This window comes from Lepidochelys kempii, chromosome 17 (genome assembly GCF_965140285.1).
Source record: "Lepidochelys kempii isolate rLepKem1 chromosome 17, rLepKem1.hap1, whole genome shotgun sequence".
Lineage (NCBI taxonomy): Eukaryota > Metazoa > Chordata > Testudines > Cheloniidae > Lepidochelys > Lepidochelys kempii.
Window position 1 is genome coordinate 3400128 of NC_136396.1, and position 13395 is coordinate 3413522.

Sequence of the window (13395 nt, forward strand, 5' to 3'; positions counted from 1 at the left end):
AGATCTGTTGATGCACACTGCCTACTCTTGAGATGTGTGGCCACTGTGGCAAGAGAGGAAAAAACCTCCTGTGAGATGGCCATTTTTTTACCCCAAGGATACTATCAGGAATTTAATTTAAACAGCTTAACCGCAATAGTGAGGACAGACCTATGAAGTGTTGCCCATTTTAATAGGCATGTTGGAGCATGTTTTCAGCGGGTGTGTTCCAATCTGTTTTAATGCATGAGTACTTGATGTTAATCATTAATTAGATTAACTCTCTCAGCAAGAGAATTCCTTCCCTCTTTCCTTCATTCAAAAAGTTGTCCAAGTCAATATGCCAATTTAAAATTTAACAGAATTTTACTGCATGGATTCTTATCTATCTTACACGACACTAATGTATTTCAATACAAGAATGAGTTAGAACACCTCTGGATTAGCCATTCCAGGAATAGTTAAATGCTCTGGGCACAAGGGCACAGTACTACAGGATGGTGTGAGAGGGCAGGTTTCTTGCAGTATGTCACTACAAGATCTGCCTTAACTATCAATGATTGGCTAAACTGCTATCAAGAGTTTTGTGTCTCCTATTGGCAGCTAAATCTCCCCAGATCTGTGCAGCCACACTACTTCAAAGTCTCACCAATTCTTCCTTTTCAGTAATGTTACCAGGATGTGACTGATTTCTGCAGACTACTCATTTCTGAGACCAACTAAAGACTGAAACCTGGGGTCTTCCAACCGCAATAGTTCTATAATTTCATCTGTCTAAAAAAGACACTGAGAAGCTGACAAAATTGAACTTCAGTTTCCATAAAGTGTTTCATATTTTGTCAAGGAGTTTTGTCCACTATCATTTCTGGTTGTCAGCATCAGCTGAAGGATTCAAACGTTTCAATCTTTGCCATTCATGCAGTCTTTGACTATTTATTTTACAGTTCTTTGACTATTTATTTTATCTGTAGACCATGCTTTCTTTAGTATCCTGCCTATGCCAACACATTTTGCTTCCTCTCTTGATACTTTTCAAAATGCTTTTCAGCTAAATATATTCTCTGCTCTTCTGAAATGGACTTGTCCCACATCCAATATAGTGTTCTCCTCTCCCCCGGCTCCCATTTTCCAACAAAAATTTTAAGTCTCTTCAATTTTCTTTACATCAGTTTCCAATTTCCATGTTAACTGGCAGCCTACTAAGTATTTCTCATAATACATTACTTTCTTCCTCTTTAAATAATTCCAATACTTCCAAGTGAATTCTTCCTGAATCAGCAAATTGGTTAATTTACATGTATTAACGTAACTGGTCTATTTTTCTTCTTGCTACAAAACGTCGGTTTGACTTTCAGCCTGACCACCAGAAAATTATCACTATTAATTTCTGCTTTTTGACAGACATTGACATGTGAAGTGGTTATGTACTTTCCAATGAACATCGTATGTCCGACCTAATTTCTATTGGCTCCATCATATGATTTACTAATAAATCTGACCTCAATTTGTATTGTTGGGTGCTCAAACAAAATGAATTGTCATAGTGAAAGCCACAAATGAGCAAAGCAAAGATTTATGAAGACAATACTTTTATATAAAAGTTATTTGAAAACCCAGAATTACGGAATCCATTTCTTATTTCAGAAAGGACTAAAAATGGTAGGATTTTAGAAACTATGTTTTCCTATTTTTAATCATAATTTCTTACGCAATGTGCTTGACCACTCAACAATACACAAAAAGATAGTTCTAATTATTTTACTTGGTTCACACGTGCATTCAAAGAGTCACTCTGAAACATATGTAACATACCTGGTTTCTTCCTCTACGTTTGCCATAATTTCTTCGCACAAGGGCTTTGTAATTCTCATTTTTCTTGGTCAAATAATAATACAAAACACAGTCTGGAACATTCTAAAATGAAAGAGGAAAAATCAGTTTTTGTAACTCAAAAGCCAAACCCCATTAAATACATTAAATATGATGTCATTCAACTATTTATACTATTCTAGTCACTAGATTCAGAGAAGTGTTAGAATTTTGTTCAGCAATTAAGTGGATTAATGCATACAAACAGGAAAAAACAGCTATCCTATAACATTAAACCTCAGCCCATGTATACTCATAATACCCTGCAGCTAGTTTATTCTTTATGATTTAACCTACATTATATAATTACTAGTGGGAAAGCCGCCATTTATCATAATAGCTATAAGTATTTGAGATGTTCTGTCAAAAGTTTCTTGATTGGTCCTAAATTGGGAATCACTTCTTACATAGGCTGCGCAGAATCTCAGCTCTGACTTAAAGGCTGACCCTGCTCTCAGTGAAATACCACTGACTTTAATGGTGCAGATGCAGGACCTTAGAGCAAGCATGCTAGCAGGCAGAGTCAGTTCTGTTGCTAACCAAAAAGTGAGATGAACGGTTAATGCAACTTACCTATTTCAAACAAAACAAATTACAAAATGCCATTTTCTTTTTCTTTTATCCATGAAAGTAAACACTATTGAGCTTTGTTAGATGTTTAACATGCAATTCGTTTTGCATCATCATTTTATTTCTGCTGACATATAATTACTGCCTTTGCAGCTAATAGGAGATTTGGTTTTGGAAGTTTTAATTCCAAGAAGAGAAAATATTAGCAGGAAAAGTGACTTACATTAGAAAAGTAAGAGACCACACCTTACATAGTGTTTACATTCTAAAAATGTCTTACCTTTCTTTCCAGGTAGGAGGCAATTAGACCAAAGTTCTTGGGATGTTGGACAAACCTTTTATAAATCAGAAATTATTTTTAAATTCTAACTATATATAATCACATAAAAAAAGAAGTCTGGCAAACAATTGTGTTCCATCAGGAACTCTTTCATTTCCAAAAAAGAAGCTAGTTTAACCTACGTGTATAGTTTTCACATTACTGATTTAGGAATATTCAAATTAAATCACGCTATAGGTTAATATAGTGAAAAACTACAACTACTTGGCTTAATTATTTTAATCTGTTCAGTAAATTAAAACATCTTTTACAAAGTTTCCTGTCTAAAGACAAAGCAAAAAGCAGCAGAAATAAGCAACTGGTTGATGCCTGACCCAATAGGAAAATGCATGAACAAGTCTAAAGCTACATGATATTCCATCCACACAGAACATTCTGCTGTAGTAATCAGAGAGCGTTGGGTTCCCTGACAAAATATCATCACGTGAGTTTTTAACAGGAGTGAGCTGAAAATTAATATTGTTATTAATGTTTACTATACACTTCGACATTCATCTGTCACCTGCAGTGTAATAAAAACAAAGGTAAAAGACTAATTACTTTTCCTTAAATATCTCCTTCTCATGGTCTGTCCAGACATTCATGAACTGTCTGTCTTTATACACCTTCATGGGGTCCTCCATCAGACCATTCATATTAATAAACTTCACTCGTCTTTGTTCTGCATCAAACATCATGGGAGGAATGACAGAGAGCTGACGCATTTGTTTTTCGTTGTTCTATAGACAAAATAAGACAAAGTTTCTATGAATGTTTATGGTTCCTATGTTATTTACTAAATGGTTCTAATGGGCAATACAATACAGTACACAGATTCAGCCCTCTCCATTCATCTTAATCCTTTCACATGGTTTTATTTTTTCTCCTCCAGAAGTTGTGGCCATCCCAATTAATATTCACATAACTGAAAGGGATGAAGGAATAGTACTACACATCACTAACAGCTGTTATAACAGCAAAGGCTTTTAAAAGGAAAGGTTTTCAGGAGTCTCTTACAAGTAAGGAGAAATCAGATGTCAAAGGAAAGTTTCACACCCTAGGTCTACCACAGCAGAGGTGTGATGGTGAAGTCTAGCCCCTAAAAGGAAGATACACGAGAGCAAAGATCCAGGTCATGATAAAACTCACAAAGGGCATCTTGAACTAATCTAAAACAAGCTCATAAAGGAAGAATATCCAAAGTGGATTATCAACATCTCAGTAGAAGGGTCAAATAAATAATTTGCTGCATTGATAAATTGAAACAATGGCCTCACCTCTTGCTCAGAGAGTCCATCAATTATTTCAGAAATCTCATGCTCGCTTCTAGCAATAGTTGCTGAAAGGCCAGCCCCTCTTTGGCCAACCCTAGTTTTTGAAAGAGATCCATAAGTTGAGATTTCACACGAGAAAACATTTCAGATTAGTTTAAATACAGCTCATTTGGGAGACAGGTAACTAGAAAAGTAGCATCACCGAATACCCAATGTAGGCTACACACTGCACTTTTAAATGGCTAATGAATTTTAGATGTGGACTTGGGAGGCCTCATGCTCAGCAAGAAGGCACACGGGAGAATTTCTGGTGTCAATACTCCAAGAATCAGAGGAGTTTTATCTTTACTTCAGTGGGAGCAGTTAGGCCAAAGATGAATGCTTTTGAAAATCCCACCTTACACACACACTTATAGTTAAGTATTAGAATTGTTATAGCAGTGGTATGGAAACTGTTTTGTCCTTAAACAATGCATTCTGCAAAACAGTTTCAATTTCACAAGAGACACCTGGGAATATGTTCAAATTTGCCTTGCACAGATTTAATCAATTAATTACCGAAACAAGATACCACTAATGCTCACTTTAGTAAAGAAAAAATACTGTAATTTTTAATTTGAAGAGGTGTTATAAATTGCAGACCATTTCCCAATCAGTTCTCTCTCAACTAAAAATCATCACACTAATCTCTCCAGAAAGTGGACTTTTTGATAGTGTCAATATTTTAAAGTTTAAGTCACTAGAACATGTGCAACAGAGAACCACCTGTCCCCAACAGCAAGATGGACAAAAATCCTAATGGGCCTTTTCCATCCTGAAAGTATTAATGAAACCAGTCAAATGTATTAAATTGGGTCCAAATACTAATTGGGTCTTAACTGAGGTAACACTCAGAGACCCCAAGCATAGGCAAGGATCTCATTATGCTAGACACTAACACACACAACCAAAAGACAGTCCCTGCCCCCAGGAACTTACAATCCAAGTATAAATAGTATTTATCTTATTTTTTTAAAATAGCTCTCTACCTATAAGAGGCTTCTATTTTTATCTTTAGTAATGCAATAATTTGCTTTCCCCTGTCCTCTCTTTGATCCATTGGAGTTCAGAGCAGGGGACCTCAAGAATACACTATAAGACTTGTTGGCTTCTGCAAGCTTTTTCTGAAGTCATGAAAGTAGATTGTTTAGGAGAGAAGATGGGATGAATTCTTTATGGGGCTGGAAGATTTAAGTCTATTTTTCTGAAGTCTAAGTTTTTGAAATTGTTTTAATATATAGAGAACTTAGGTGCAATTGAAAATACCAAACCAACTTGGTCTATTTTTAAAGCATTTTTTAAAAATTTAAACCCACTGCCTACAAGTACTATAGAACAACTGTCATACTCCCCAAAAAAGTGACTTGAATTGTATTCATCTTACATTGTCCTTTTTGTACAATTTTTCTTAATCTTAACCCAGATCTCTCTTAAACAGCAAGGAGTTAAATTACATCACTGTATTTCAGTAACCACAGCTTCCTGACAGATGAAACATGGCAAGTTTTACACAAGTCACTTAATAAAAAGAATTTAATTAAAAGAAAAATCATGTAATCTTTGTCCTTTGTGTGCATTAGTCTAGTGAACATCAATTGTCATGAGACACAAAGGAATGATACAGACATCTGACAGAAAAAATATTAGCTACAAATTGACTTCTAGGCCTGAAATTAAATTTCCCCATGCAAAGCTGGAGCTCTGTATAATTTACAAAATTAAGGTCCACTTCTGCAAATACTTATGCATGTGAATAGCTTTCCTCATGCAAGTACTCTTACTAGTACAATCTATCCTTCAAACTAACCATTATGAATTAGCCAATTTCTTACAGGTATCATGGCAGGAGTGAGGTTTGACGACGGATTTGAAGAGCAGATGACAGGGAACTAGGGAAAAGGTGGAAGAAGGTAGAGCAGTCTAAGATGCCAAACAAACAAACAAACTAATGAGGCTAGCATTGTTGACAAAACAGAATGGGGAGTTGTGGTAAGAGACAAGAGTAGTCTAAACCGACTTCAAAATTTAACAACCAGTTCACGCAAACCAGTGCGAACTGGTTTCAGCTCACCACTGCCATTAAGCTGAAACATTTTGTATTTGATAGAATTTAGAAACAAATTGTGACAGTATTTGAGAGGAATATTTAGGTTGTGTGGTATTACCTTTGAAATCGTTCTTGCTGTTCTCTTTGCTTTCGGATTTCTGGGAACTGTTTCTCATAGTACTCTCTTGTTTTACTTTCTTTAGCCTTCCTGCGGGGATTATTTTCTATCCTGTCCACTTTCTTCTCCCATGCCTCCATCAGTTGATCATAACGTTGACAGATTTTCTGTTCCTGTTAAATTCCAAAAATAAAAGTGATGGAATTAAACACTAATATACTATCAGTATTTCACTAACTCAGAGCTCTGATATGTTGCCTTACAAGAGATGCTCAGTTCAGAAGTGCATACAGGAGTTTGCTACTAGTCCGGTGGCTCTTGACTTTATAGGAAATGTGCCCAATTTTAAGGAGGTAGGAGAAGTGGTTTCATCAGTGCAAAAAAAACCTGCAGATTTAATTATTTAACTAGGTTCTTATACTGTGCACTTCTCTGTGGTATTTGCGAAATGTTATTGCTGGTTCCTCAGTAACTGATGTTGTCCATACCAAGGTTTTTTGGGTGTTGTCTCCTAAAGGGATGGGATTGGAATAAGTGAAATATATCCCTGACCTCAGTGTTCAGGAGAGGAATGGCTGCCCATAGAAAACTAGAGCCATCTGAAGGAAAGAATAATGTAAATGCAAAGAGATTCCAGGATGGAGATAAAGTGATGTTTAACCTCTTTCATTTTTTAAAGAAGTGCTGTTTCAGACATCACGCAAGGCCAAAAAGGATGTTACTCCCTATAATGGAATTTGCAAAACAGTGCTCTGATAGTAACACTGGTATCTAACATACACACACAGGAATAAAAATGCTCTTGGATTTTTTAAGACAAAAGTTTTGAATGATGTTTTATCTCTCCATCAATAGTTACTATATAGGGAAAGAAGTCTGGGGGGGGCCTGCCACAGCAATTACTATAAGACATTGGAAACTGATCTTAAGCCCCCGCCCCTTTTTTTTTTTTTTTAATTTTTAAGCATTTAAAATTTGGATTGCTTGTTTGCTATTTCACAGAAAGTTAACTAAAAATTCTTATTTACTTCAAAATGAACCCTTAAGCTTTAATCATAGTCATTTTATAAATTGGATTTCCAATCAGATAAATAAGAATTTTGATTCACAGTCTTAATTTTCAAATTCATCGGATTTAGAGGGTACTAACAAGTAATTTAGGCCTAAAAATTAGATTTTGGATAAAAAGGGTTTTTCATAAAAGAAGCAAAATTCACTGAAGAAAATTGTCTGATTCTCTATAGTATTTGCAAACCAAAACCTTGCTGGTTTGTGCTAGAACCTGAGAATGAGAAGTGAAATTGACTAGTTTATTTTCGTCACCCAAAACAAAATTAAAGGTAAAGAGTGAAATAGATAAGAATTTTTTAAAAATAATCTCAGATTTTACTAACACCACAGGTACAGAAGTTAGTTTTATAAATGTATTTTAACTTGCCTGTATCCCTTTAAGTTTAGGTTAAGGAGGAGAGCATTTAAAAATTAAAACTGGAGTATGTCATTCAGTTTGGAAAACTCTGCTGGTGAGATACAGTGACTATTTTACACTGTTCACCAATGAGTTGTCTGGTATTTATTCAGAAAGTGTTACATCAGTCATCATTTGCTCCATTGAACACATTATGAAATAAATTTTTTCCCCAATAAGATTTCCAACATATTTACTCACTTTCTAGCAGCAGTATATAGATGCACAGTAACTTGAACAGAACAACATTTCATTCGTGAGCAAGTTACCAAGTACAAATGTAGCCCTTCCACTTCAGTCTGCATGCATATTCCTGATACAACTAATATTTCTGACATAGCCTTTTGGTAAACACAAACATGCAAAGAATACTAACATTAACCTGGAATGTGCAGATTTATATAAAACTGATTTGTGAACATATATGTAAACAAGCATTTGAGTCAACATGCCCAACGTGACACCACATATTTGTCAATACTCTGACTTCCACAAAGATATTGCAGCATTACCCTTTGTTTCCTTGCATGATTTCTTCTCTTAAAAAACAAAATCAGCTTTTTCCTCATCACCTGGTTTCTAGAAAACAAGAGAATTGGAAAAGTGTTTAAAAGTTACATTTTAACCACAGACTTTATCAACATCAGGATCTCAAAGAAGTTACTGAAAATATACATAGAGGTATAGAAAATATGGATGGTTGATTCATCTAACATTTCTTTTTCTTGCTTGCACCTCAGAAGGTGTTTGATATTGCAGGAAAAACGCCATGAAACTAAAATCCTATTATATGCAACAGAAGCCATCCCTGAAGAGGGAGGGATTGGCCAAGAGACTGATTAAGAGGATCCCAGCCAACCTATGTAAGCCTGGGATTCTCCTCACCACAGATGGACAGGATGGGACTAATAACTGAATATGGCAAAGTTCTGATGACTTGGAAATAAGTGAAGGGCCTTTTATACCTTTTGAGTGAATGAGTTGCAATTTACAAGTACATGTAATAATCACCTAGGTCATCAGGATTTGGAACTGGTATACAAAGCTAACTAAGCTGTGGCACTGTTATATACTTTACTTTGTAATATATTATTCCTGAAAATTCAACGTCCCCGTACACAGTTTTTTATTATTATAATGAATCTATCTTTTGTAATTTTGTCTTCTACATTTAAAGATATAGCTACGATGAAAAATTCTAAAAAATTCACCAACTTACTTATGGTCATATGCACGTTCCACACTCGCTGAAAGTTAATTTTTTCATAACGTTTGCAGATATATTCTTGAATTTCCTCCCACATGTATAAAATAACTTTCTGCTTTGCAAATTCTACTATTATATTTCACTTTCAATACTGTTTTCCACTTTGTATTTCAAGAAAATACAGTATTTAGAAGAGTTGTGTATTTAAGTTTAAAGTATTCTCTTCCAAACCTTTCTCAAGCTAATGGGAAATTTTATACTGAAGAAAGAAACATCAGCATGCACACTAAACTGGGAAATGTTGGTACAGCTGATTAGGAAATGCGATTTTTTTTAATTATTAAAATGTAAGGGCTAAACTGTACCAGACATGGCTTATTTTTAGAAATCTCCACAGTATCTAGAAAGTAAATATTGGAGGACCACTGGTCGCATATGCAAAAAAAGATTTACCTCCCAGAGAGTGTCTTATGAAGAAGGTACAGTTTATCAACAAGACTTATTCTGCCTATATACTGCAGCTAAAGTTAAGGTTGTCTCAAAAACTTCACAAGTGACTTTCTTCCAGAGGGCCTATATCTTAGTTACAAAAGCCTGATGCAGACTACAACTTAAAAATACATAGCCCAAAAAAGAAGAAGTGCAAATCGATCATCTAGTCTGACCTCCTGAATAGCACGGGCCATAGAACTCCCCCAAAATAATTCCTAGAGCAGAGGGTTTAGAAAAACATCTAATCATGATGATAAAAAAAAGAGATACAGACAACAACAAGAATATGTATTTGACAGTAATGCCATTCATAGAAAGTCAATCAAGAGGTTTAAGTTTCCTAAGCACTTATAAAACAGTTCTTGGAAAGCATCCCACTCCTCAATGCAAACAGCACCTTTCCCTAATTCACAAGACACTCAACAGAAAACATTTATATACCCAGCATATTATAAACCATTATACGTAACCTCAGGATATCCTAGCATCAAATATATTCATTATTTGTACAAATATCAAAGCCACTTATCAGTAAGCAAGTGACCTTACAAAAACCATTCCTAGAAAAGGGTAATTTTGACTTTAAAAAAAAAATCTGTATCCTGCTACAAGTATCACAGTAAAAACAAAATATTTTCCCAACAGTTGGTTGTCCCGAAAAACAGGTATAAATTGAAAGCAAAGTGCACCCTCTGTGGAATCCCTCATGAATACTACAGATAGATAGCCTGGAGACAGAGGAATTGTATATGAGACTCTCCGTATATAGGCACAGATTGTTTCCAGTGACATTTTGGAATACATAAGAGCCTTTCAGTTTACAACAAAACATAGGGCTAAAGCCTCAATCATATTGATATAACAATGACAGTTTCTGAAATTCTTCTCTATTTTAGTTATGGCATTTTGTAGGGAAAAAGAAGGTAATGTTGCCTTCGAGTAGGATGGAAGTACCATTGTATCAACATTTTCTTTCTTCACAGCCTGCTCACCATGATGTCTGCAGGGTGTTGAGAGAAGGGCTCAATACTGATTGGGCATGAAGCTTAAGATGATTAACCATGCTAAAGAATGATTTAGCCACATAAAGGTACTCCTTCAGTTCCTTACTGGATTATAAAGTATGAGGCTATTACTATTTTGACAAAGAAATAGCAAGAAATTATTGAATGTTAACTTTCAAAATCCACACTTTCTACCAGAAGACATAGCAGTCTACTTCATGCAGCCGAATTTAGTTTGTCCTAAGTAACAAATAGTGGAGAAATATAGCATGCAGTGACACAATTCAGGGTCTACCACAGAAAAAGGAGGACATCATAGTGTCTGCACAAAACAGGACTCCTCTGACTCTGTTAACAGTGGCAACATTTAAAAGGCTTCTTGAACACTTTGTTCATGAAGGAAAGGGACAAAGAAATTTAGGCCAAATCAGGCCTGAATTTTAGTTTTGGAAAAAAAAACTTTTCCAAAAACCTAAGACAAACAAATGTTTTCTTTTAAAAAAATTCCAGTGGAAAAGCGTTTTTCATTCTCTTGCAGTAGTTGCAAACCAAATGTTGCAGGATTGTTCTAGTACACAAAAACCTGAAAACTGAATGGGCTAGAAATTGTCTATTTTCACTGAGCTAGCTAAAATAATTGAAACGGAAAATGTTTCATAAATCATATAAAGCAAATGAGGGATTTTGAAGTTCCAATGTTTTGTTACAATAAAACGTAATGACATGGATATGTAAAAACTAGGATGTTTCACTCCTTTTAAAACAGCAAGATTACAAGATGTTTAGTACTTACGTTTTGATGTTTTCATGGTACACCTTTGTGTCTGATGGTTGGTTGTAAAGTGGCTACAAAATGGATTGGCATATACATTAAGAACATTACACTTGTGTTTAATTCTACAAATACATAACATATTAAAGCAACATTTTAAAGCAAACAGAATTCCCAACCTGTGAGATGCAGTGACCTAAAATGAACAGGAGTTGAAGGTGCTCAGCAACTCACAGAAGGGTTTCTCTACTTCACTGGATTTACAGTCTGAGCCTATAAAGTGATCACTAGCCTAAAGAATTCACTTTTAAATAAAGTTGACTCAAACATTTAAAAAACAAACACTTCTATTTCAAGTTTATTAAAATTTGCTTACAAAAAATTACAAACTGAGCCAGTCAGATCACTGAGCCCATGATTCAGCGGGGTACTTATGTATATGCTTAAGTCCCACTGAAATGAATAGGACTGCTCAGACTTTTTAAGGGTTACACGCTTACATGTTTTGCAGGAATCAGGATGAACGTATGCATGTGCTTAAGTTCTTTACTGAATTGGCCAAACAGCTGACAAGTTTTAAAAGAGATCTGTTTTAAGTAATGTTCAACAGACTGCTCCCATCAGTGGTCTGGCCTGCTAGCCCATTTTAAAAAAAGTTATATTACATCAGCCACTTTAAATTTCTGGCACATAACTATATGGTCTCTCCTGGCCTGTGCCCATCATTTAATGTTTTGAAACATTCAAAGAATCCTCTTAGGCCATGTCTACATTTACCAGAGATCATGCTGCTGTGATCAATACAGCGGGGGTTGATTTAGGTGGTCTGGTGAAGACCCGCTAAATCGACAGCAGAGCACTCTCCAATGGACTTTACCGGAACGAGAAGAGTAACACAAGTCGATGGGAGAGTGTCTCCCACCGACGCAGTCCGGTCTAGACACCGCAGTAAATCAACCCAAGCTATGCCGTTACATTATTCATGTAGCTGCAGTAGAATAACTTAGGTCGACTTACTGCGGCAGTGTAGACAAGGCCTTAGCTACAGAAATGGACAGGCACATGAGCCCTCAAGACCAAATACACAGTAAGTCAATTATATTAAGAAAAAAATTAAAGATTTTTTTTTTTAGCCACAAGTTTAAGTCATGCAATCATACTTTCTTATGTCTGTTCATCTTGGGAGAAGAATCTCAGAAAGAAAAGCAAGAAAGGCAATAAAGGAACTTACCAGTTCAACTTTTGGACCAAGACCTTCAAAAATTTTATGAGCTTCTTCTGCTTTTTTCTGTGAAAGATATTTTGTATAGTCTAAATATTAATGCAGTTTTATTCAGTAATAATGCAAATTGGACTGTCAAAACTATATTTACCATCTTGCCCCAAGGTCATCTGCAAAGATAAATCCCCCATCCACATTTAAGTCTCTCTTAACCAGCTTCTGCCATATTGCCTATAGTGAATCTGTGTAGCTAGAAAGCTTGTCTCTCTCACCAACAGTTTTAAGTTGGTCCAATAAAAGATATCCCACCCAGTCTCTGTAGTGAATCGAGTTAACATATATAAATTGTCTATGGTTATTCCCCAGACCTTTATATACTTGTCTGACTTTAAGCTGTGAGCTCACCTGAGCAGGAACCACCCTTCTTAGACATTTGGAAAGCAACTAGCACACAGTGGGTCAGACTGCAAATAATTATCTGAAGGGGAGGGAAGTGTGCTCCATAGCCAGGGAAGCATGATTTAGAAAGGCTGGGTTAAGGTAGCCATTAAAGTAAAGGCAAGGAGAAAATATACAAAAAATAAATCAACCTGTATGTCCAATATGCCTTTTTTCAAAGCTACACTTCACTACAGATTAACCCAACACATCCACCCACAGTACTTGGTGAAAGGGCAAAAAATTGTCTTGTTCCTAAGGGAACAGAGCTGAGTTACTCACCCAGCTTTCACAAGTTCATTTAATCTACCCATCCTTTCTAAACCCTTTCTTTAGCAAACAGACTAAGAGACTATGCAATACACTTATTTTTGAGCTGCTTCCTCTCTACAAGTTAAAAGTTCTACAAGCTATTCCAGGAGGTTCACATACCAGCAAAAATTAAAAAAACAAAAACAAAAACCCAGGTTATTTTTAGAAAGTGTGCTCCGCTAAATTCTACTACTTTTCTACATGTACTATTCTGAACTCAGAAAAATGACAAATATTTTGGAACCCACAGCTGTGCAAAGTAATT

The 13395-nt window shown here is 35.6% G+C and overlaps 1 protein-coding gene across 15 annotated transcripts in view; it reads right to left on the bottom strand.

Annotated features, from left to right (window-relative positions):
* Positions 1-13395, bottom strand: part of NCOR1 (nuclear receptor corepressor 1) — a 114961-nt gene that overhangs the window by 61662 nt on the left and 39904 nt on the right. For 14 of the 15 annotated variants that reach the window (XM_073315880.2, XM_078849274.1, XM_073315885.2 and 11 more), the window contains 8 exons: positions 12390-12446; positions 11180-11232; positions 8196-8262; positions 6216-6388; positions 4015-4105; positions 3299-3477; positions 2699-2753; positions 1792-1893 (listed from right to left, as the gene is read on the bottom strand). In XM_073315880.2, the coding sequence (XP_073171981.2) occupies positions 1792-1893; positions 2699-2753; positions 3299-3477; positions 4015-4105; positions 6216-6388; positions 8196-8262; positions 11180-11232; positions 12390-12446 (777 nt within the window). Of the gene's footprint in view, positions 1-1791; positions 1894-2698; positions 2754-3298; positions 3478-4014; positions 4106-6215; positions 6389-8195; positions 8263-11179; positions 11233-12389; positions 12447-13395 lie in introns of those variants that run through there. The other variant, XM_073315887.2, reaches the window with a different exon arrangement.